We start from the raw sequence: 23,411 nt of genomic DNA, 5'->3' as shown, positions 1-23,411 counted from the left end.
AGAAGCACTGCATTTTATGCTGTTTTCCCCTCTCAGAGGTTTAATCTTTCATATCTTGATGAAGAAACTTTATTATTTTTGCCTTTACAAACAACTTTTCATGGAAGCCAAACCTGATCGTAGACAAACAGCTCCAGATTTGTTTTTGTTTCAAAACAGTTCTTTTTGTTCTATATTATCTTTAACACTTCTTGTCATCTTTTAAGTTTAACGCAAGTGTGTCTGTGAAGCAGACTTTGGCCTACAAAATAGGAAGGCCACATGAAGGATATTATATAAGCAATGCTATAATTTTTGTGAGTTTTTACATTGTGAGGAATCTTAATGTGGTAGCTATATGCCAGGATTCAAAGCTAAAGTACCTCGAGTACCTCGGTATCAGTGGGATTTGTGCCAGTCATGATGTATTTATCAGTAGTTTTCACCAAATATACTATAGATTCGAATTAGATGTACTCACAAAGAACGGGTTCTTTGAAAAATGGGTGTGACTTAATGTTCTATGAAGCTCAACCAGTTAACTTGGTTTAGTCACACTTACTTCACATGATGGCTTTGAGAATAAAATGGCATGAAGTACTTGTACAGCACATTAACATCCACAGTTCAGCTTCCTGAAAAAGGTAACATTCATTTTTCTTATGAAGCAAATTTTAAACTTTCAAGGTAACCATCATAGCTTCAAAATATTTATTTGACTGTTCTTTACAAGGACATAGTTTTCTAACTGATCACTGATGTTTCATACAAAGTATTCACCACTCTGATGGGTGGAATAAATGGTAAGAAACTTTATCAGAGGCCCAGAGGGAAGAGGTGCAGTGTCATAGTTAGGAGCCAGTCTGGATCAAACCAAGATCTTTTTGGTCCAAGATCTTGTTCCCACGATAGCCAACCAGATATGTATCACAAGTGATATATTAATGCTGCGTTAACCTCCTGCTTCCTAGCAACTGGCATTTGAGGGCATACCTAAATTCTGATCTTTTATATCCATATTAGTCCCAACTAGAGTAGACCCAGTCAGTCAATGTTGAATGGTGAGGCAACATGTAGATCTAATGGATTCGCCTTGAGATGTCTGCATTATTTACCTGAAATTCTACCCTTTTCAGAAGATCCTACCCTGTTCCAATCTCTGATAAGATACCAACGATCATATGACAAATTCCAGCAATTTATCCACAAACAAGTCCCATATATTATAGGCTCACTGCATGTTGAATGATGATCAAACTTTTAAGTAAATTAATAATAATAATATAATAACTTTATTTTTATATCCCACCCCATCTCCCCAAAGGGACTCGGGGCGGCTCACATGGGGCCAAGCCCAACAACATACAATAAAATACACAATATAAAATACAACAATATAAAATACATAACAATCACAATAGTATAAAATACAACAATATAAAATACATAACACAGATCAATAGCACAGCTTCAACAGAGTAAAAACATGGCTATTAAAAGAGGCGATAACATGGCACTTCAGTCCATAGTCTTGGTGGAGAGGTAATTTCAATCGTGCAGCGAATTAGGAGAGCTAATCATGGCCATCCGTGATAAGGAACAAAAGACTGTGCTATAGGAACAGGTTGGGACTCAATCAACTGTTCACCTCAGTCAAAGGTAGCTTGAAAAAAACAAGTTTTTAAGGCTTTGTCAGTTCAGTTTGTTGTGGTTGGCGCTAGCAATTTGATTTTGGCTTCCCAAAATAATTGCTAGTACCAGGTGCAGTACTGTTGAATATTAGTTGTTACTCATTCATGAATAAAATTGCAGTTGAATCCAGAGTAGCTAGAAGAAATCCAACCGAACTCTGTTTCTTAATCTCCCTTTTGTTCTGCAGCCTGATTGAAAATACTGACTTAACACATTTATATGAATGTACTGTTATGCCAAGCAACTGTTTTCTGTTCTAAGTTAGAATGAAACGCTTTCTTTAAAGCAAAAACAAAACCAAGGAACAGATATTGGTAATAAGCACTTTTGGGTATTAGATTTGAGCATCTTAAAACTCTTGGCCAGTGAAAGTAATCCCAGTTTTATCCTCTTCGTGTTTTAATAAGAGGTTACACAGTAATCATCAATAGCATAACACAGTTTGTTGTGTGTTCAATCCTTTTCAGATATATGACTTAAGTAAATCTTTTGAGCTGATTACCTCAGTTCTCTTCCAGAGACACATACTATTTAGCTGAAACCAAAAGGTAACATGGAATCTGGTTTATTCAACAAAAGGATATTAGATTTATAGACCTGTATTTAAAATCACAGCAGTATTCCCCTTTTCACTGAAAATCATGAGCCCTACATATTTGTGGACAATTTTTTGCTGTCCAGGAAGCAGTCTTCCCAGGGAACCCACCCATGACTGTGCCATCCCTTGCCAGTTTTTTTTCACTTTGAGAAGTGCAGCAGTTTAAAAATCCTTAATATCATTTTTAAACTTCCATGTTTTATTTCAATGTGAAGTAGTTTTTCCATGTGTCTCATTTAGAAGTGGAGTCACACTCTTGGAATTTGTGCTTTAAAGAGTTGAAAATAGAAAAAGAAATGTGACTGTATTTAAAGTGAAAAGTATGTTTTTAAAGGGGAGTTACACATTTTTGCAGCACTTCAGCTAAATTTCAGTGACGTCAGAGGCAATGGCAAAGGCAACTTAAGTCCAGCCACCTAGAAGACAGTAAAAGAGCATAGGAGATTATATGGATTGTGCCAGCTATGTGTTCCCCTATTGTTTGCCTTGAAGTCATCTCTGATTTATGGTGACTCTAAGGCAAATCTATCACAAGGTTTTCTGGTGCTGAGATGTGTGTGGTATGCCCAAGACCACAAAGTGGGTTTCCATTGCTGAGCCAGAAATTGAAGCCTGGTCTTTGGAGGCATAGTTCAACAAGAGTAGTTCCATACTCTTGTTCTACCTACAACAGCTAAAAACTTATGTGAGTAATAAATAGGGTTAAAATGTATATAATGATTTCCAGTGTTCAACCATGCATGTTGTCCTTACAACAGCCCTATAGGTTGACTCACTATTATTATCCCTCTGCTCCCCATTATTTTTCTGGAAAGTGAAACTAAGACAAAGTGTGAATTGCCCATGGCATCTTAAAAGATTGAAAGCAACAGCAAATTCAAAATGAAAAAAATCATAGTACAGTAGCTTAACCACAGTGTCATAATCAGGAATCAGTAGACTAATAGGTTTGTTTGTAAGGCTACACTAACCTCACAAAGCAAACCTATTTACTACTTCAGTAATTTCTGTTGGCTTGTAATAGAACTCCACAAATACAGAGCCAAGGTTACCAACAGAAATTATTTTGGGAGTTGTCTACTTTTGAAGTACAACAATATAGAGAAAGTCCAAATACCTGAAGAAGTTGAAGCGAAACAAGGGGAACAACTAAGGAGAACTTGTCATGCTTGTGCTTAGAGTTGTGATCTGCATGAAGCACCTCTACACAGAAGCTGTTGTTTTGGATCTGCATATAACATTTTGACTCATTCCTAAGCTATGGCTAGATACAAACTTATGACCAAAATACAGCTCCATGATTATCACAGACACATTTGTCTCTCTAATGCCTTTCTTTATGGCTGTTACTAAGAGACTACAAACTCATTGTTTTGTTGGAACATTATATCCCTTTATTGGAATATTATAATTTGATATGAACTGTTTCTATAGATGCTTCTAAAGTACAAAATTTACTTTTTGTTACACAGTTTAAAGACATTTACTTCTAAGTAAACTCAATTTAAGAACTGAAGGAATTATAATTGAGTGACATCTTTTTTGAGGAATTATAAAGAGTTGCATATGTACATACATTGCTGCTTTGTGTTGATGTAGATATCTGTGCATTACTCGTGAAGAGTAGCTCTGACATTGTGCTCTGACATTGTTGGCCTCCTGTTCTTGGAGGTTTGACACTTGGGGGGTGGGGGCTTTTTTTCAACTCAAGAGCAGCTGCTGGGAGAGTGAATGCAAACCAGGGACTCACTGCCCCTGCAGTGGGGGAGCCACCAGCTGCCACTGTCCAAACCAGTGAGGCTCATACTTGACTGAGTTGCCCATTTCCATGGCAAGGCCCTTCCAACACATGACTAACTCTAAATCTAACCCAATATGTATATATAATAATTCTGTCATCCTTTCTTCTAACCTATGCCATCCAAGCAGTCCATTTCCATCTGTGAACTTATGGCAGCATGTTTTTGTAGTAAAGAGGGTCTGTATCAGCACATGTGTTAGAAAACAAAACATGTGTTTGAAATGGCATTAGTCTAGTTAAATTGGACTACGCAGAATGATCTATGCCCGCAAGCAAAAGAGGCTTATTTAAATGAAGAGGGAAAGAGGATTTTTCACAGATCGCTGCAGAAAAATGAACTCCACGGAAGACCTTGAATATCTGCAGATCCTAATTCAGTACCAGAATGGATTTTTAATATCAAAGGTAATGTAATACCTTATTTTATTATGGCTGTGTTACTCTGTTGAAACTTTATATATTATTGGCAAACGGAGAACCTTTTAACCTGCCTTTTGAAATGGCTTTAATATGAATAGAAAAACATGTAGGCAGCAAGTGTTGCAATGGATATTGTTAGATTTAAGAGCATTATCAACATAATTTAAGCCCATGCCTTAGGAAATCCAAAATCTCTGCTGGTTCAAGATCCCTATTAACTCAAACAAAATCCAAAATTAAAAACCTTATAGGCAAGAAACATGTTTAAATTTTAAATTCAAATTTTTGGGAGTTTCTAGCATTTTGCTTAAACGTAGTATAAGATTCCATAAGTGTTCAGCAGCGTATGCCTTTGAAATGGTTTTGTTACTGTCTCCAGTTTAGCAGTAGCCCTTTACCTTTCTAGAATATTGGTGTTCTGTTGTTATTGTGTGTCTTTATGTTGTTTCCAACTTACAGTGACCGTAAGACAAACCTATCACAGGATTTTCTTTGCAATATTTGTCCAGAATAGAGTTGTCATTGCCTTATTCTGAGGCTGAAAGAGAGTGGCTTTCCCATGGTCATCCAGCAAATTTCATGGCTGAGCAGAGATTCAAATCCTACTATCCTGGTCTCCAGAGTCATAGTGCAATGCTCAACCACTGTACCAGGATGACTCCCTTCCAGTATATCTCTGTTGGTATATATGCTTGGGCAAGCCACACACTTTTAGACTCAGAAAACTCCGCGATAGGTTGCCTTAGTCAAAATTTGAAGGCACACAACAGCAATAACATCTGTATCTACAGATAATTCATTCTATGTGATGAAGTGAACTACAGTCTATGAAAACTCATGCTAGAAATGTATTTTTCTCTAGTCTCAAAGGTGCTACAGAACTCTTACACCTTTACAGTATTTCAGGAATGCATAAAAAAAGATCTGATTCATATACATGAAATTATTCTTCACTGGTATGAAATAAAACGCACCTATATGTGGCACCTTAAAATATATATCCAGTCAGTAGAAAAATACAAAAATGTTAGAATCTCACTTGAAAGCCAGGAATGTCCAGAACTTGGAAATCTTGGTTTTTGTTTTGTTTTGTTTTTTAAATTCCAGCACCCAGAATCCCTCCAGCTAGTTATTTTGTTCAGAAGATTCAGGAATTTCTGATCAAACAATTATAATTTTTCCCAGCTCTGAGAAACCTCCTAAATTCAAATATTGTGGCTCCTATGTCCCTTCAAATTGACTGTGGTTTATCATCATCCTTTTATAGGATTTTCCTATCAAGATTTCTTAACAGCTGATTTTTACCATTGCCTTCTTCTCAGGGTGAGAGAGTGTGACTTGCCCAAGGTGATCCAGTGCATTTCCAAGACTGAGCAGGAATTCAAATCCTGGTCTGCTGGAGTATTAATACAACACTTGAATTGCACATTATGTTACTTCTTTAAATATCAACATAGTAGAAAACTAATAAATAACTTGATCAATCTCTTCTTAAATATTTTAAATGTGACAGTACTTCGTAAAATGGCATACTGTTACATCTATCTAGTATACAAGAGGAATACAAATGCCAAAAAATGAAATTGATAGGTATCTCCACTGAAGCTTATATAGCTTGCTATCACATCTAACCTTTCCAAAAATTCCAGTAATTGCGAACTGAAGTGAACCTTTTAATTAAATGTATTAAAACCAGAGTTCATATATCAATAAACATTAAGAAATTACTGTAATCTATCAGTATCTGGAGCAGTGATGGGTGAGGTATCTATTTCAGAAAGCATCATGAGGACATCATGCTTGCAGTTGTGATTTTAACATACTAAGGAGTTTGAGTTTTTTTGAGCAAGACCAAACGTTTGCAAGAGAGATGTAGATTTTCACATTAAACCATCATATACAGTGTGAACATCTCTTCTCTGGAATGCCGAAATCCAGAATGCTGAAAAAACTTTGGCCTGAGAGAGTGACACTTTTGTTTTCTGAGGGTACGCAAACTTTGTTTCATGCACACAATTATCAAAGATGTTGTGTATAACCAGGTGTATCTGTAACATCAATGAATATAATGTTTATACTTGGATTCATCTCCAAGATATCTCATATGTAAAAGGTAAAGGTTTTCCCCTGACATTAAATCTAGTCATGTCCAATTTTGGGGGTTGGTGCTCATCTCCATTTCTAAGCCAAAGAGCCGGCATTGTCTGTAGACACCTCCAAGGTCATGTGGCCAGCATGACTGCATGGAGTGCCGTTATGTAGGTATATGCAAATACAGTAGAGTCTCACTAATCCAAGCCTCACTTATCCAAGCCTCTGGATAATCCAAGCCATTTTTGTAGTCAATGTTTCCAATATATCGTGATATTTTGGTGCTAAATTCATAAATACAGTAATTACAACCAGGGCCGGCCGGAGATATTTTTTGATGTGAAGCGGGGGTGCTGAAAAGCGCCCCCGCCACCGGCCCCGCCTCCCGCGCCCTGGCCCCGCCCAGCGTGCCCTGGCCCCGCCTCCCACGCAGCGTGGGAGGCGGGGCCAGGGCGAATAGTGAGGGAGGCGGGGCCAGAGTTGGCCCCGCCCCCCACCCAGCGTGCCCTGGCCCCGCCTCCCACGCAGCGTGGGAGGCGGGGCCAGGGCACGCTGGGTGGGGGGGGCGGCGCCAGAGTTGGCCCCGCCTCCCACGCTACTCCCGCTTGCCCGTCTGGCCTTTTCTAACAGGCCAGACTGCAGCGGACGTCCCTCCAGGCCGCAATCGCGGCCTGGAGGGACCTTCGCTGCAGTCTGGCCTGCTAGAAAAGGCCAGACGGGCGAGCGGGAGTAGCGTGGGAGGCGGAGCCAGCTCTGACGCCACTCCCCCCCCGCCCAGCGTGCCTTGGCCCTGCCTCCCACGCAACGTGGGAGGCGGGGCCAGGGCACGCTGGGCGGGGGGGCGGGGCCAGAGCTGGCCCCGCCTCCCACGCTACTCCCGCTCGCCCGTCTGGCCTTTTCTAGCAGGCCAGACTTCAGCGGAGGTCCCTGCAGGCCGCGATTGCGGCCTGCAGGGACCTCCGCTGAAGTCTGGCCTGCTAGAAAAGGCCAGACGGGCGAGCGGGAGTAGCGTGGGAGGCGGAGCCAGCTCTGACGCCGCTCCCCCCCCCCACCCAGCGTGCCTTGGCCCTGCCTCCCACGCAACGTGGGAGGCGGGGCCAGGGCACGCTGGGCGGGGGGGCGGGGCCAGAGCTGGCCCCGCCTCCCACACTACTCCTGCTCGCCCGTCTGGTCTTTTCTAGCAGGCCAGACTTCAGCGGAGGTCCCTCCAGGCCGCAATCGCGGCCTGGAGGGACCTCCGCTGCAGTCTGGCCTGCTAGAAAAGGCCAGACGGGCGAGCGGGAGTAGCGTGGGAGGCGGGGCCAGCTCTGACGCCGCTCCCCCCCCCGCCCAGCGTGCCCTGGCCCCGCCTCCCACGCTGCGTGGGAGGCAGGGCCAAGGCACGCTGGGCGGGGGGGGGGGGGGCGGCGTCAGAGCTGGCTCCGCCTCCCACGCTACTCCCGCTCGCCCGTCTGGCCTTTTCTAGCAGGCCAGACTGCAGCGGAGGTCCCTCCAGGCCGCGATTGCGGCCTGCAGGGACCTCCGCTGAAGTCTGGCCTGCTAGAAAAGGCCAGACGGGCCAGGGCGCACTGGGCGGGAGGCGGGGCACCGTCAGGGCGGTGCCCCGCCTCCCGCCCAGCCTGACGGCGCCCCCCCGGGCCTGCGCCCGAGGCGGCGGCGTCAGGTGCCTCAATAGTGGGGCCGGCCCTGATTACAACATAACCTTACTGTGTATTGAACTACTTTTTCTGTCAAATTTGTTGTATAACATGAAGTTTTGGTGCTTAATTTGTAAAATCATAACCTAATTTGATGTTTAATAGGCTTTTCCTTGATCAGTCCTTATAATCCATGATATTCGCTTATCCAAGCTTCTGCCGGCCCGTTTAGCTTGGATTAGTGAGACTCTACTGTACAAGTTTTCCAAAAGAAATAAAAATATTAAGAAATCAAAAACACTTTTGGTCTCAAGCATTTGGTTAAGGAATATACTCAACATGTACCAGCAACACTCTTTGCTACAGTAAAGCTTAATCACAGTTCTGTAAGCACTGGTTCCATTGTCTGCCTTTCCAGTGGACATATATCACACAAGACTGTGTGCTCCCATCTGGGGCCCTTCCAAACAGCCCTATATCCCAGAATATCAAGGCAGAAAATCCAACATTATCTGAGTGTGGACTCAGATAACCTAGTTCAAAGCAGATATTGTGGGATTTTCTGCCTTGATATTTTGGGATATAGAGCTGTCTGGAAGGGCTCCTGGTTAGCATCTTTAATTCTGGTTCCTATCTTTGCCTTTAGGTGATGTTCACTGCCTGTGAGTTGGGAATCTTTGATCTCCTGAGAGAGTCAAAGGAGATACTGTCGACAAAGACCATTGCAGAGCGGCTAGGCAGCAGCATTCGTGGAATGGAAAGGCTTTTGGATGCTTGTGTTGGATTGAAGCTTCTGAGAGTAGACATGAAACAGGAAGGAGGTAATATGATCAACTGTTCCACATCAGGACTCTATATTCACTAGGTTGTGCTAGATCAAAATGTTGCAAATTGTCCTAGGGCCCTTCCACACAGCCCTGTATCCCAGAATATCAAGGCAGAAAACCCCACAATATCTTCTTTGAACTGGGTACCTGAGTCCACACTCAGATAATGTGGGAATTTCTGCCTTGATATTCTGAGTTATATGGCTGTGTAGAAGAGCTCCTAGAACGTGGGTGAAAAGTGTGACTTGTTTGGTCAAGCAGCATCACAGTGTGGGCAAGATAGCAAAAAAACACACAGGTTAGGAAAATCTGCAGCAGTTTCCATTTGCCTGAGCTTACAGGGAAGAGACAGATTCTACTACCATTCCTCTTCTTTCCTATGTTTAGTTAATTGAATGCTAATTAGTTTTGCACTTTGAATTTTGTTTGCAGCAGTCAAGAGTAAGCTGAGGACAAACTGATAAAGTGGAAGAAGGAAGACAACTGGTACATTTTAAAAGTAGCTAAATAGTGGGACAACAGAGGATTAACCAAATCAGAGCAGTTGGGAAATATGCTAAATCCTCATGCTGAGGCATTTTATTTATTTATTTATTTGTGGTAAAAAGAAAAATAATTCTGAGGGCCTCCAGGAAAAGCAGTCGTGTTTGTAAAGCAGGCATAAAAGTCCTCTGATCTACTCCATTCCCTTTTTTAAAAAGAAATAGAATAGGAATGGGCTTCCTGCCATTTTTGATTGGAATTTTTTTAACCATGTTTCTTTTCTACGGGCAGACCTGGGTATAACACAATATGGGCACAGATCACATTGCTCACCCCTAATGTACAATGTTCATCTTAATTCAAATGTGTCCTGATGGGCTTTCATCTGGTGGTGACTTCACAAGGAAAGGAATTCTTGAGTTTGGAATAGTTGACTCAATGAAAATTTTGATCTCATATGTTACTGCTATGAAAAAGATAAATTCCTTATTCAAGGGACATTAAGAAGGGTTAGGGTTGGGAAAAAACTATTTTTGTACACGTTTTTTTATGTGGCCACACTTAGGTTACTGAGTAATGGACACCAAATTTCAAAAATAATATTGCAGAATAGAGAAAGGAACAATCCAAATGACTAAAAAGCACAGGGAAGAACATAATGGAAGTGTATAAAATTTACATAGGTGGAGAATGTGGATTCAGTGAAGGCCAGCATTTTTCATAAGTTTGGTATGTGTCCAGAAAATGTCCTAGAAAGAAAGGTAACCAGAAATGATAAAAAGTCAATCTTAACTAGTAATTTGGTAGGATTGACAGCTGAATAGGTGTTCTGAAACTGGATTTGGTATGAATGGGCTCAGCACAGATCTCTGTCAGGAGGATATTATCAAAAATTGTCTTGAGGTAGGCAAAGGACCTGTCTAAGGACTTCATCACATTGACTTGTCTCGTGGGGTGATTCACCAGCCTCCCCCTGCGCTGGCCCCATGGTTTGCAATGGAACACAGGAAGCCTGCCATGTTCCCGGTGCAGTGTTGTCGGATGCTTGTACCCCAGTTTAGCTAGAGAGCCTTACTGGAAGTGAGCCTGTGTCATTTGATAAGCAGCGTGGGACTCCATGGCTCAACTGGGGTGAAAACTGGGGCAAATGACTTGTATGATGAGGTCCTAAATCTATTCTTTGTGGGTAACAGGGGCTGTCATCATGGTGTAATATTTTGATTTCTCTTTTTTTCTTTTTAGCTTTTTATGGAAACACTGAAATATCAAATCTCTACCTCACCAAATCAGGTCCAAAATCCCAGTATCATAATTTGATGTACTACTCCAAAACCATCTATCTGTGCTGGCACTATCTGACAGATGCTATAAGGTGAGATGGATAAGAACTGAGCTTATGTTTCAGAAGAACAAGTGTGTCTGCCAAACTCCTTTCATGGAACCCATTCTATCCTCTTTTCATGGATTTGTTTTCAAGGCAATTGGGGAAAATAACTGGGTCTATTGGTAATTGTAAACAAACAGTAACTGAAGTGTTCATTGCTGATAAAGGAGAATTCATGGAGGGGGAAAGTTACTTTTTAAATTAAAGCTCTGAGAATCCCCCTGAGTGTGAGGTCTGGGGATTCTGGAAACTATTTTAAAAATGTTTCTAAGCTCTGGGACTGCTTCAGAGTTACTACAGTTATACTCTTATGTTTTTGTTTCATTCTAAATACCAAATGCTGAAATTGCAATACCTCTGAGGACAAGCCTATTACAGGTGTGAGGAAACACCTAGGGAACACTTAGTCATAATAACACTATTTGTGGATATAGTTCTCTGGGGGATACCTGACAATGAGCAGCTGGCATGTAGGCGTTGCGATATCAAATGATGCTCTTGTCTGTGTGGAAGGGGGGGAAAGGACGGAAATGAGATTTTTCTGCTAATGGGAACCACCATATGGTTCTCTGCTTAGCCTCCTGTTGTTATGATCAGCATCATGATCATAAAATTCTTCTTTACCATCTCAAATGAAATGAAGAAGAAATATGCTACTGATATTTTATATATGTTTATGGATATAGAAACAAATATTGCATTTACCTGGAGTGGGGGCAGGAATTAAGGCTAATCTTTTAAAAGAAAGCAGGTTTGGTCCAGAAGAAGTAATAAATAAGAAATGTGGGAAGACATGAAGTACACAGTGAAGGCAGAGAAGAGGAAAATGGAAAATTGACACTTATATAATATCATTTTTATGAAAGACTATGGAACTGTAAAAGAGTACAGCTTATATTCAACATACTGATGTTTTTGAGATTATAAAGTAGAGTTTCAGACCAGGTTATGGGACAGATACAGATTTGGTTACCATGGCTGATGATATATGGAGGGAACTGGATAAGGGGAGTGTGCCCTGTTTGTTCTGTTGGACATCTCAATGGCTTTCTATACCATTGACCATGGTATCCGTCTGAGTCGCTTCTCTGGAATGGGTCTAGGAACTATTTTTCATCAGTGGCTCTATTCTTTCCTGGTGGAAAACTTTCAGAGTTTGGTGCTGGGGGGAAATTGATTGATTCCTTGGTTACTGGTCCGTGAAGTCCCTCAGGGTTTGGTTTTATCTCCTATGCTATTTAGCATCTACACAAAACCACTGGGGAAGGTTGTCCGTAGTTTTGGGTTTGGGTGTCACCAATATACTGATGATACTCAGCTCTGCTAGTCCTTTCCACTTAACTACAAGGAAGCTGTTCTTGTGGTAATCCAGTGCCTAGCAACTGTAATGGGGACAAAGAAATTGAAGTTTAATCCAGACAAGATAGAGGTATTCCTGATCAATTTAAAGACAGATCTGCGAATAGAGAATCAGCCTGTGTTGGATGGCGTTACACTCCTCTTGAAAATACAGGTATGTAGTTTAAGGGTACTCCTGGATTGAAGGCCCATTACTGACCAGCAATCCTTTTGCACAGTGAAAGTATGCCAACTGCACTAATTCCTGGAGAAGTTGCATCTGGCCATTAGGATACTTTAATGCACTCTGTGTAGGTCTGCCTTTGAAAAATGTTCAGAAACTTCAATTGGTCTAAAGAGTTGAAGCCATGATGTTAATCTGGTCTTGATTTTTGGAGCAAATAACTTCCTTATTACAATAGTTCCATTAGCCGCCAGTAAATTTTCAGATGCAATTCATATTACTGATGTTGATCCATAATATCCTATATGGTTTGAGGCCAAGTTTGAAGAACCATATCTCCCTGTACGAGGTCTAAGTTTATCTGGAAAGGCATTTCCTAGTCCCACCAGTTTCTCAAGCTCTCTTGTTTTGGGGACTTTTCTCAGTGGCTTCTCCCAGACTATGGATTTCCTCGATAGAGAGCTAGAATGGACCCTTCTTTACTTTCCTTCTGGCGGGAGACAGAAACATTTTTCATGCCATCAAGCTTTTACAAAATTTTGATGCTGTTTTAAGCCACCCTGAGTCTCATTGGGAGAAAGGCAGGATATAAATGAATAATAACAAAAATAACAGCAATTTATTTTTCAGGATTAGGTCCTCATTTTGGGTAGCTTTGGGTCCAGTCTTGGTATAGAAATGCATTACTTAAATGCATTGTTTTAAAGCCTGAAGTAACAGAGTAGACTTATGCTCCATGGACGTAGAAGCCACTAGATACCAGTGTGTTTTGTTCCATCTTAGCTTGTTCACATCATTGGGTAGGGCATGATGGAACCTCCTGCTATCAATTTTGGCATCTTACTTTCTATATCTTTTCTCCTGCTGTCTTCTGTCTATGAGTGAAAGTTCTTCTGACACAAACAACCATAATATAAGCATTCTCTGCCATGTCTCCAATGTCAAACTTGTTCTGAAGTGTGTGTTACGTAGGAGGCATGTTACATAAAATAAAAGGCACTTAAAGTTAGCCTGTCAGATAAATTGTGCCCTTTTCTTTTTGTTTCTTAAGGGAAGGGAAAAACCAATATGAGAGAGCATTTGGCATTCCATCAAAAGATGTATTTGAGGCTCTTTACAGGTAAGTTTGCCATGCAATAACTTTATATGAAAGTGTATCGCTGGTCTTTGTTGATATATTTGTATAAATCCCTGTGTCTCCCTCATAGCACCGAATATTAATTGTATTGATATTCCACCTAGAGTAGACCTCAATCGATTGAATGTTGAATCAGTACTTATGTAAATCTCTTTCATGCAATGGGTCTACTCTGGTTGGTAGTTATAATTTAAGCTAGTCTCAGGCAAAGTGTGGCCCATGGTCCATACACAGCCCCCAGGAGCAATTTGTGGCCTCCAGAGCCCGCTGCCCCCTGAGGTCAATAATTCCACCAAATGGCTTGCAGGAGTCCGGGAAGCATTTTCACCATGTTACTTCCAGGTCATTTTAGGTGTCAAAATATTTTTTCTTAAAGCAAGAAGTGAACGAAAATTGAATGCCTAGTCAATCTGTGTTGTAAAACGTTTTCCTAGAGAGCCTTTAGGGTCAGAGGTGTGTGGCAGAAATATGGCCTTTCTAATACTTTCGAGGTACTAATGCATCTCACTAGCCTCTGACATCTGCCAATTCTTAATCTAGGCCATCATTTTTTCTCAAAGTTGGCTCTTTTCTGATACCAGCTAAGTAGCAGTTAAGATCCAATATGATTATGTAATATGTAAAACATTATAATGCACCCTGCTGGATTACAATATTCAGAATCCTGCGTTTAACATGAAATTAATTAATTCCTCATGCAGCAATTCAGCAATATCCCCAGGGCTTGGATGCACGATTGAACATGAGGAATGAGGATCCCAAGGATGACTCATTCATGCATGAGGGACAACAAATCCACTGAATTACAGATCTTCCCCTCTTTTTTAAATGAATGTGTCAGTCTGCAGATATTGAAGCATAGCCAGCCCTTTTAATTAAGATGATGGTATTTAATCTGTGAATTCATGTATGTCACATAAGGTTAGTCCACATACTACAATACCAATTGCTGATGCAATTTCAAATCTGTAGGTCAGAGGAAGAAATGATAAAATTCATGTATGGACTGAATGCAACTTGGAGCATATGCGGCAGAGATGTGCTAGCTGCATTTAATCTTTCTCCATTCACTGTGATTTATGACCTCGGAGGTAAGCTCCTCAAAGATTTTCAACTGTCTGGCTTATTCAGCTATGGAGATGTCAAAATGCTTAGCTCAAAACTGTCATGCATGGAGCAAAATGTGTCTTTAGACACATAATTGGTTTAATGAACTGAAGCAACTGAAATGGGGGGGGGGGGGAGAGACTGATTCTATTGACTAATTGTCTTTAATTTCTCAGTTGCAATCTCTGTACTGCTATAGCACAATGAGAGTGCTTGGTAATATAGCCAGGTCTGTCAAGCTTCTTCCCAGTCCTGTTATGATAGTTCTGCTGCTGCTGCTGTAATTTTTTTTACCAACCTCTCCTTGCAGCTCAAGGTGGGATACAAAAATTTTACTGGTATATAGTAAATATCAAGATGCTCTCTAAACCAGTGGTTCTCAACCTGGCATCCCCAGGTGTTTTGGCCTACAACTCCCAGAAATCCCAGTCAGTTTATAAACTGTTAGGATTTCTGGGAGCTGTAGGCCAAAACACCTAGGGACCCACAGGTTGGGAACCACTGAACTAGATGATCAAATTTTCTTTAGCCCTATGCTGTTTTTAATTGTTGTTGTGTGACTTCAACTCATTTCTGGTGTCACTATATGATCCAGTAAGGCAAATACCAGCCCACATCCTGTTGTACTGTCAGTGCCCTTCCCCATACCCATTCTGTTGTTTGAATAACTCACTTTGGCCCTCGCAGTAGCCAAAGATATGCCATCAACTTTAATTTTTTGAAATGCAATGCACAAATGTTTCTGTTACACAATACTGCAGGTGAAACAAAACTTAGCGACTTTGTTCATTGCCATCAAGTTGGCTTGAGTTTTTACCAACTTTATGAATGGGAGACCTCCAAGCCATTCTGTTCAAAGCTGAGGCTTCTTTTCATTTTGCAAACCACTTTTGAGAACACACATTTTAAAACTAGGTGTGATATAAAACCCAAAATACCTGTCATGAAGTTTGCATTTTGTCTTCCGCATGATGAGGACTCTCTCTCTCTCTCTCTCTCTCTCTCTCTCTCTCTCTCTCTCTCTCTCTCTCTCTCTCTCTCTCACACACACACACACACACACACACACACACACACACACAGACACACACACACCCAAAGAGCAGTTACTGCTGTACCAGATTTTATGCCTAAATTAATTGTACTTTTTCTCTGAAAAGGAGGTGCTGGTGCTCTGGCCCATGAATGCATTTCATTGTATCCAAACTGTTCAGTCACAATTTTTGACCTCCCCAAAGTGGTGGAAACAGCAAAAAAGCATTTTGTATCTTCAGAGGAACAGCGGATTACTTTTCATGAAGGTAAATATGAATAATTTAAGGAGCCTATTCTTCTATGCTTCCAACTTAAGCTGGAAGCAGAGAGAGAAAAGAGCATGATTTCCTCTTTACAATCTTTCTACCTCGACAGGAGTGGGACTCAGGGCAAACCATGAGTTACCTATAGAATTCCAGGGACACTTGACCAACCAGATGTCAACCTGCTAAAATGGATTAAAAAAGAAAGAAAATAGAGTTTAAATTCTGAAACAAGAAGTACTATATATACTCGAGTATAAGCCGACACGAATATAATCCGAGGCACCTAATTTTACCACAAAAATCTGGGAAAACTTATTGACTCAAGTATAAGCTGAGGGTGGGAAATGCAGCAGCTACTGGTAAATTTCAAAATAAAAATAGATGCCAATAAAATTATATTGAGGCATCAGTAGGTTAAATGTTTTTGAATATTTACCATATTTCAAAGAAAACAGTAAACTATCTCTGTAAGTGGAAAAGGAGGGTCAACAAAAACAATGTGGTATCAACAATAACATAACAATAATAATAATAATAATAACAACAACAACAATAAAACTTCATTTGTATCCCGCCTTATCTCGCCATGGGGACTTAGGCCAGCTTCCAACAGTAACAGGCAAACATTCAATGCCTATATAAATAACACAGAGCTAGATATAGAGCTATCATTATATATACTAATTCCACATATGTATTTCTCCTGAAACGTTTGTAAATCCCCCCCTCTCTCCCTCTCTCTCTCTCTCTCTATATATGCATTTCCCTCCTGCAATATTTGCAAGCCCCATATATCTATTTTATATCTATTTAGACATCTGTCTCTATATATGTGTGTGTGTGCACATTTCCCCTGAAATATTTGCAAGCCCGATAAATCTATATTCATATCTGGACACGTCTATATATATTTGTGTGTGCATTTCCACTCTGTAATGTTTGCAAGCCCGATATATCTATATTCATATCTATCTATCTAGACATCTCTCTATATATAGATAATTATATTTATATAGGATATGCAGAGACTTGCAAACATGTGAGGGGAAAATTCATATATAACAATAATGTATACATATAGATACAGATATGCAGATACATGGAAATCTCTAGATATCTATATGTATATAAGATTTGCAAAGACCTGCAAACATATGAGGGGAAAATTCATATATAGATAGATAGGTACAGATATATAGGTACATAGGGATTGCAAAGGCTTGCAAGGGGAAATGCCTATATATCTGTAGGAGTGATTAACAAATATTTCAGAGGAAAATGCTTTTACAAGATTAATGGATATATGTATTTTCTTCTTCCTGACTTCCAAGGCCTCTCTCCCTCTCCTTTCCCTTTTCAAAACATTCCCTTGGTTAAGAGGGAGGGAGGCTTTGGAATTGTAAACACACTGATAAGAGAGAAAAATATATCATCTATTGCAAGCAATGGCCTCTAGGCTCTGCTGCCAGCTTGACCTTGACACCATTGTAAGCTGAGGAAGGCTTTTTCAGCTCAAAAAAAAACTTGGCTTATCTTTGAGTATATATGGTAACTCATGCTGTTGCTCTGGAGTTTTACAAAAATGATTTGCACTCAGTATTCCAGAATTTGTGGTAATCCTCTAGTGTTTTTAAGGTCCTTTCACACTACACAATTATAACACTATGATTCTGATCAATGAACAAGCTAGTTTTTGTAATAGTGTAAGTCACCGTTTTAAGGCAATTGTGGGTACCTTAATCAATGCTAAAATTCCAACCCATGTGTTTGAAGACAATGTAGAAAAACAACATGTAACCGTTCACTGTCCCTCAGACCATTGGAGGGCCAGACTATAGTTGGCCACTGAATAATAATAATAATAACAACAATAATAATAAAGAGGGTTGGAAGAGACCCCTTGGGCCATTTAGTCCAACCTCCTTCTTCATTTGTGCACCAGAAGCACGAGCAAAGCACCTATAACAGATGGCCACCCAGCCTCAATGTTAATCATAATAATCATCATAATCATAATAAAATTAATGAAGGGCGTTGGAAGAGACCTCTTGCGCCATTTAGTCCAACCCCCTTCTGCCTTTGTGCACCAAAAGCAAAGCAAAGCACCCCTTAATAATGAATAATAAATAAATTAATTAAATAATAGTTAAAATACAGAGATTAAAAGCACAAGCAAAGCATTAGAAGGCATGCACTGGGTGAGGGAGGAGGCAGGAAAGGTGTGCAACTTTCCCCCTGCCTTTGCCCTTCCCCAGCAGCATCAGGAAAGGTGCACGCAGGGCGAGGAAGGAGGGAAGGCGCCTTTCCCTCCTTCTCCTTCATGCTGCATGAGCCTTCCTCAGTGGAGGAGGAGGTAGCAGTCACCGCGGGAAGTGGATAAATGGTTTCAGGGGCCGCATGTGGCCCGCGGGCCATAGTTCGGGGACCCCTGGCTTAGTTTAAGCATACCTCTACCGTGGTTGTGTGTTTTAAAAATATATGATCCACTTCTATAGGCTTTCATATGTCATCTGTGACGTTAAAGAGTAAAATATAATCATATCCTCATAAACTAACCTTTTTGTATGTTGTCCATTGTATTCTCTATTGTTCTAATCATAGTAAAGGAAAATCTTTTTAGATTATTATTACATCAGTGGCATTATTTTCTTGACACTCTTCAACTTGATCTTCTCTTAAATGGCAATGATTTAGATTAATTGTTGAGTTTGTCATTTCCCCCCACTATAGCTCATATTTGAATAATATAACGTGGCTGATTAAACAGAAATCAGTATGTTGAATTTATTTTCCCTCATTTTTCAATACAGGGGATTTTTTCAAAGATCCTATTCCAGAAGCTGACCTGTATATCTTAGCAAGGATCCTTCATGACTGGGCAGATGAGAAATGTGTGCAGCTGCTTACAAAAGTGCAAAAAGTATGCAAACCTGGTATGTAAGTATATGGGACCCATAAGACTTGCCTGTGTATCACATCTTTCATGTCAAAAATTGTCCCATTATTTCTGTGATACTACTTCATTGGCCCAATGTTTTCTAAAGACTGTTACAACCATTTCTCACTGGCACTCCTTGGGACCCAAACTCTATTGACTAAATGTTTTATGAAGGGAAATGCTGAGGTGACCTGTAGCAGAAGATGTGTCCTACGCAATTTCTAATAAAAAGCATTAAATATATCAATGGCAGTGTACACCATTTCTAAAGATCTATTTTCAGAGGTAGAAAGGGAACCTTTCCCCCTTGCATCTCATCAGACTTTCTTTGGTGTAACCTGACACTGCCAGTGATTCACTAATTCTACACGTTTCATCTTTAGAGATAGGTTCAACTGAAATCTAGCCAGTGTTTTGCACTTTTGCACTGCTCATTTGAACATGGCAATGAACTTGTTATGGGGATGAGCTTTTGCAATGAGAAAGAATACATTCAAGAATGCAAGAATTCAAGAATGTACTGATGTTTTGTTGTAATACAATTAACTTATATATTGATATACAGTAGTATAAGGTGATTTCGGGTATACAGTAAGTCAATGGCAGGTTTTGATGCCAAAATTAAGGATTTTGATAGCGTGGATAAGTTATGGTACATTCCACAGAGAGCAGAAAACTCCAGTCACCCTTGGCCACCACCACTATCACTTTCATTTCCCCAGGTATTCAAAAAGGCCAGAAGCTGTAGCACAGCAGAGACAATAGAAGAGGTCAGTGCTTCTTTTATGTCTTCCCAGGATGGACATAACTCTCACCTTTCATCACTGTACTCAGAGATTGTATCTTTATTGATAAGAGTTAAGGCATAGTAAGGGGTCAACATATATTTTATTTGCACTATGGCCATTGCAGTATGATATCATTACGGTATGGATGCACACGTGGATAAGTCAACCTAGGTTTTTTGGGTCAGATTTAACTAATATTTCTAGATAGCATACATATACTATGTCAAGAGAAGATCCTTCCTTGCTCCCCTCCACCTTTGCCCATGTGTCACAGTCTAGACCATCTTTCTGTTATTCACTTATAATAACAATCTGGAATAATTGTTGGCATTCTAATGATCTGAACCTCCAAGTCCTATCTCTCTCTAGCCACCATAGCATGACAATCCACAATGTTTAAGGGAAAGGATTAGGATTGTCCTCTATTGGTAACAATCCAGAGTTGCTTCACCTGAGCCCCACCTACACTGATCATTTAATGAAGTTCGAAGTTAGCACCAAACTGCTGACAACCAGACAACAAATTCTCACAAAAGCATGTGGAAGAAACCCCTTAATGTGCATCAGGGCTCTGTGATTTGTGTAATCACCATCTGGGCATCAAATGGGTTCCAGGATTTTCTATGTAATCACTTGTATAGCAAAACCACTTTCTTCAGTACCCGTTTGAAACCACTTTAAATGGTCAATGTAAATGGGGCCTTTAATAGCAGAGCCTTGGTTTGTAGAAAAAACATTTTAAAAGCACATCTCACTGATCCACATTCTCACAATGATTTAATTTCTTGGCACTTGCTAAGAGGCAAGTTAAGATAGTCTAGATATTGTTGGCTTGCATCTCTTATATAAACCCCTAGGGAACAGAAAGGATACCGAGACATGAGTCCAATGGGAAGGCCACATGTTGCCCTGCTCTCTGTAGTGCTAAATGAGTACTATTCCCATGTGAACAATGCTATCTTTGTGCTAAACTGATCCGTTGATGTTACAAAGCCAGCTGGGAGAAAAGGGACAGGTTGAGCTGTGCATTACAGTGAATCTTCATGATCTTATATCCCAACTAGGTGGTGGAGTCCTGCTTGTTGAAACACTTCTGAATGAGGACAAAAGCGGGCCATTGGAAAGTCAACTCTATTCTCTTAACATGCTTGTTCAGACAGAAGGAAAAGAGAGGACTGCAGCAGAGTTCACCAAACTGCTCATAGCAGCAGGTTTCCTGGAGACTGAAATCAAGAGAACAGGAAAGCTGTATGATGCCATTTTAGGCAGGAAATAATTTAGCCCCCGTTGCTTTAGAATGCAAGTAAAGTGAGTAATAACAGACTATGGTTCCAGCGGGGATCCCTCCTCCATCTAATTCACTAGATTAGCAATTATCATATCAGTAGCAATCTAACAGCTATGAAATATTGCAGAATGAATTTGTTTAATTATAGTCTACCTTAGCAGAGTGCTGCTTGGCCCTTTTTTGTCTAGATTTCTAGCTTAAATTTCCCTTACAATCCACATAGTACATAGTTGTAGGTAATCAACCAAGCCAATGGCTTAGGTCAGGCACACTGTGTTATCAGGGAATGCTAAGAAAATACTGATGGTGGAGATATCGGTCATGGAACAATGACAACAATTCAATGATGAGAGAAATACAAATCTCACAAAGGCCTTTAGGCATCAGGAAGCATTCTTGCTTGGGTGAAGTGCTGCTTACATAGGCCCAAGAAAGGGGTCTAATACACAGTTAGAGCAGGCATTTTGATATGTTGGGTTCTTTGATACTAGAGGCATGTCAAAGAGAAGCAAGTCAATATAAAAGCATGATGGAGTATGGTAGTTCCGCCATTAAAAAAACCCCAGTTCACTAATAAAATACTGTGAAATGAGATTTCAAGTGGCAATGTAGTGATGATGATGATGATATAAATATATAAATCAATTAACATCCTGACTTAGTTTAATTAGTAGAAATGTTTAATGCACAAGACTGAGTCCCAGTTGATGTGCCTTTGTGTAAAGACTTTGAGAGAGCAACCATATCAGTCTGTTGTCGCAAAACCAAAAAACTAATAAAGGTATTTTTGTGGACTAGAATCCATTTTGTGAGTGAAGTCTTTCTCTGATTTGGTCGGTATAGATGCATATAATTGCAGAAAATGAATAATTGTTTCCAGTAATATCAGAGGGAAATGAACTGTAAATGAAATTGTGTAAAGAGTTGATAAACAGATTGCTCAGAAATTAAAAACAAAGACACTTTCACATGGCAGTTATATCACCCATTAGGTGGCACTGTTGCGCTACACTTCAACTCAGACCAACATGTACCCATTTTCAACATTGTATGCTAGACCTTATTTTTCCACTATTTTTTCCAGAAGTCCAGCAAACTGTAACCAGGCTATTTAATCTGCAAGTGGAATGGTCTCAGCAAAACTTTCTTCTATGGTGACATGTTTTCCTGTAAATTGCGTTTAGAATGTCGGCATCTAGGATGAAACACACATTCTGTTTTCTAGAGGGGTTATTATTTTTCATATTTCATGGCTTTGATGCTAGAGTGCTAGCATTTATACACACAAAGGTAAGGCAATGCAGAATTTGTTTGGCCCAGAAGGATTTCAAGCTGAAATAATGTGTGTGTGTGTGTAGTATAAACATTTGGTTAGGAATTGTTATTTAATGGGGTGGGGAAGTAAGAGTGAGCCAGGAACCAGGAAGGCTCCCATTCCTTCCCCCAGAGTCTCCCTAAGCCAAATGACATCAGAGGGTACAGCCTTGACCCTGCCCATCATTAGGACTCTTACTATAGCATCAGTTGGAGCTTTATTATGTTTTGATTGAGAACCCTAGGTGAGAATGTTTTCATTCTGTGGAAAGACATTAATTGAGAACCCTAGGTGAGAATGTTTTCATTCTGTGGAAAGACATTCCTGTTCTGCAAGGAAGAGAATGGGAGAGCACAGAAAGAAGTAAGAAGACTTCCCCTTCTCTACATAGGGAGAAACAAACAAGAGCTACCGTGAGTTACCTGAAGCACAGGCAAGCGCTCAGCCAGTTTTTGCAGCACTGGCCGGCAGTACAAGGCATTCTAGCTACCTCAAATCAGAGAGACAAAAAGTGATTTGTAAAAAAAATTGACAGGTTATCCCCTTCCACTCCAATTTCTGATCCATTGTAGCAAGACTTCCTCCCCTCTAGAAGTGGTTGGAGATTGCTAGAAAGGGGTTAAGATTTCTAAGAGGGTGGAGGAACATCTGGCAGGCGATATTTTGATTCTTAGGCATTAGACTGTATGTTTCCTTTCCCTAGCGTATGGATCAGTCTGCATTCTACTTTGAACATCAATACCCAGAAATACTAGCCATCATGGCCAATATTAATGAATTCTTGGAGCTGCTATCCAAATTATCTAAAAGCCCTGATGTAAAGCAAAATATTCCTAGTCTAATCCTATAATGAAAGAAACAAACTTCCACATCAACTGACAGGCACTGTGAATGTGGAAACTTACCCCATGTATTGATCCAAATGGAAAGTGCTAGACAACACTGTGCTTGTGCATCACATCACTTGGCATGAAATGAGACTGTGGGCAGATTTCTAACACAGGAACAGTAGGCGATTTCTAAAAGTGTGAAAATTCAGCAATATTTAATTGCAGCTTTACTGACTGACTGGATCCATGTGAGAGCTGAAATTGACTGTATC

The 23,411-nt window shown here is 40.4% G+C and overlaps 1 protein-coding gene across 1 annotated transcript; it reads left to right on the top strand.

Moving 5' to 3' along the window:
• The first annotated feature begins 47 nt into the window (after window positions 1-47).
• On the top strand, window positions 48-21,794 carry asmt (acetylserotonin O-methyltransferase). The gene is made up of 8 exons (XM_003218807.4): window positions 48-4,475; window positions 8,865-9,039; window positions 10,771-10,900; window positions 13,486-13,554; window positions 14,545-14,663; window positions 15,840-15,980; window positions 18,791-18,913; window positions 20,771-21,794. Exons 1-8 carry the CDS (start codon window positions 4,362-4,364, stop codon window positions 20,980-20,982), a joined length of 1,083 nt encoding a protein of 360 aa, XP_003218855.2. The 5' UTR covers window positions 48-4,361; the 3' UTR covers window positions 20,983-21,794.
• The last annotated feature ends 1,617 nt before the right edge of the window (window positions 21,795-23,411 follow it).

This window comes from Anolis carolinensis, chromosome 3 (assembly GCF_035594765.1).
Source record: "Anolis carolinensis isolate JA03-04 chromosome 3, rAnoCar3.1.pri, whole genome shotgun sequence".
In the NCBI taxonomy this organism is placed as follows: Eukaryota; Metazoa; Chordata; class Lepidosauria; order Squamata; family Dactyloidae; genus Anolis; species Anolis carolinensis.
The sequence above is the reverse complement of the archived record's forward strand: the minus strand, read 5'-3'. Positions and strand labels throughout refer to the sequence as shown.

Bases quoted from the DNA above. Each gene is read 5' to 3' on its own strand.
- asmt (XM_003218807.4), top strand. From the start codon at position 4,362: ATGAAGAGGGAAAGAGGATTTTTCACAGATCGCTGCAGAAAAATGAAC. The intron at 4,476-8,864 runs GTAATGTAATAC...CTTTGCCTTTAG, and splicing joins ATGGATTTTTAATATCAAAG to GTGATGTTCACTGCCTGTGA. The intron at 13,555-14,544 runs GTAAGTTTGCCA...TCAAATCTGTAG, and splicing joins GTATTTGAGGCTCTTTACAG to GTCAGAGGAAGAAATGATAA.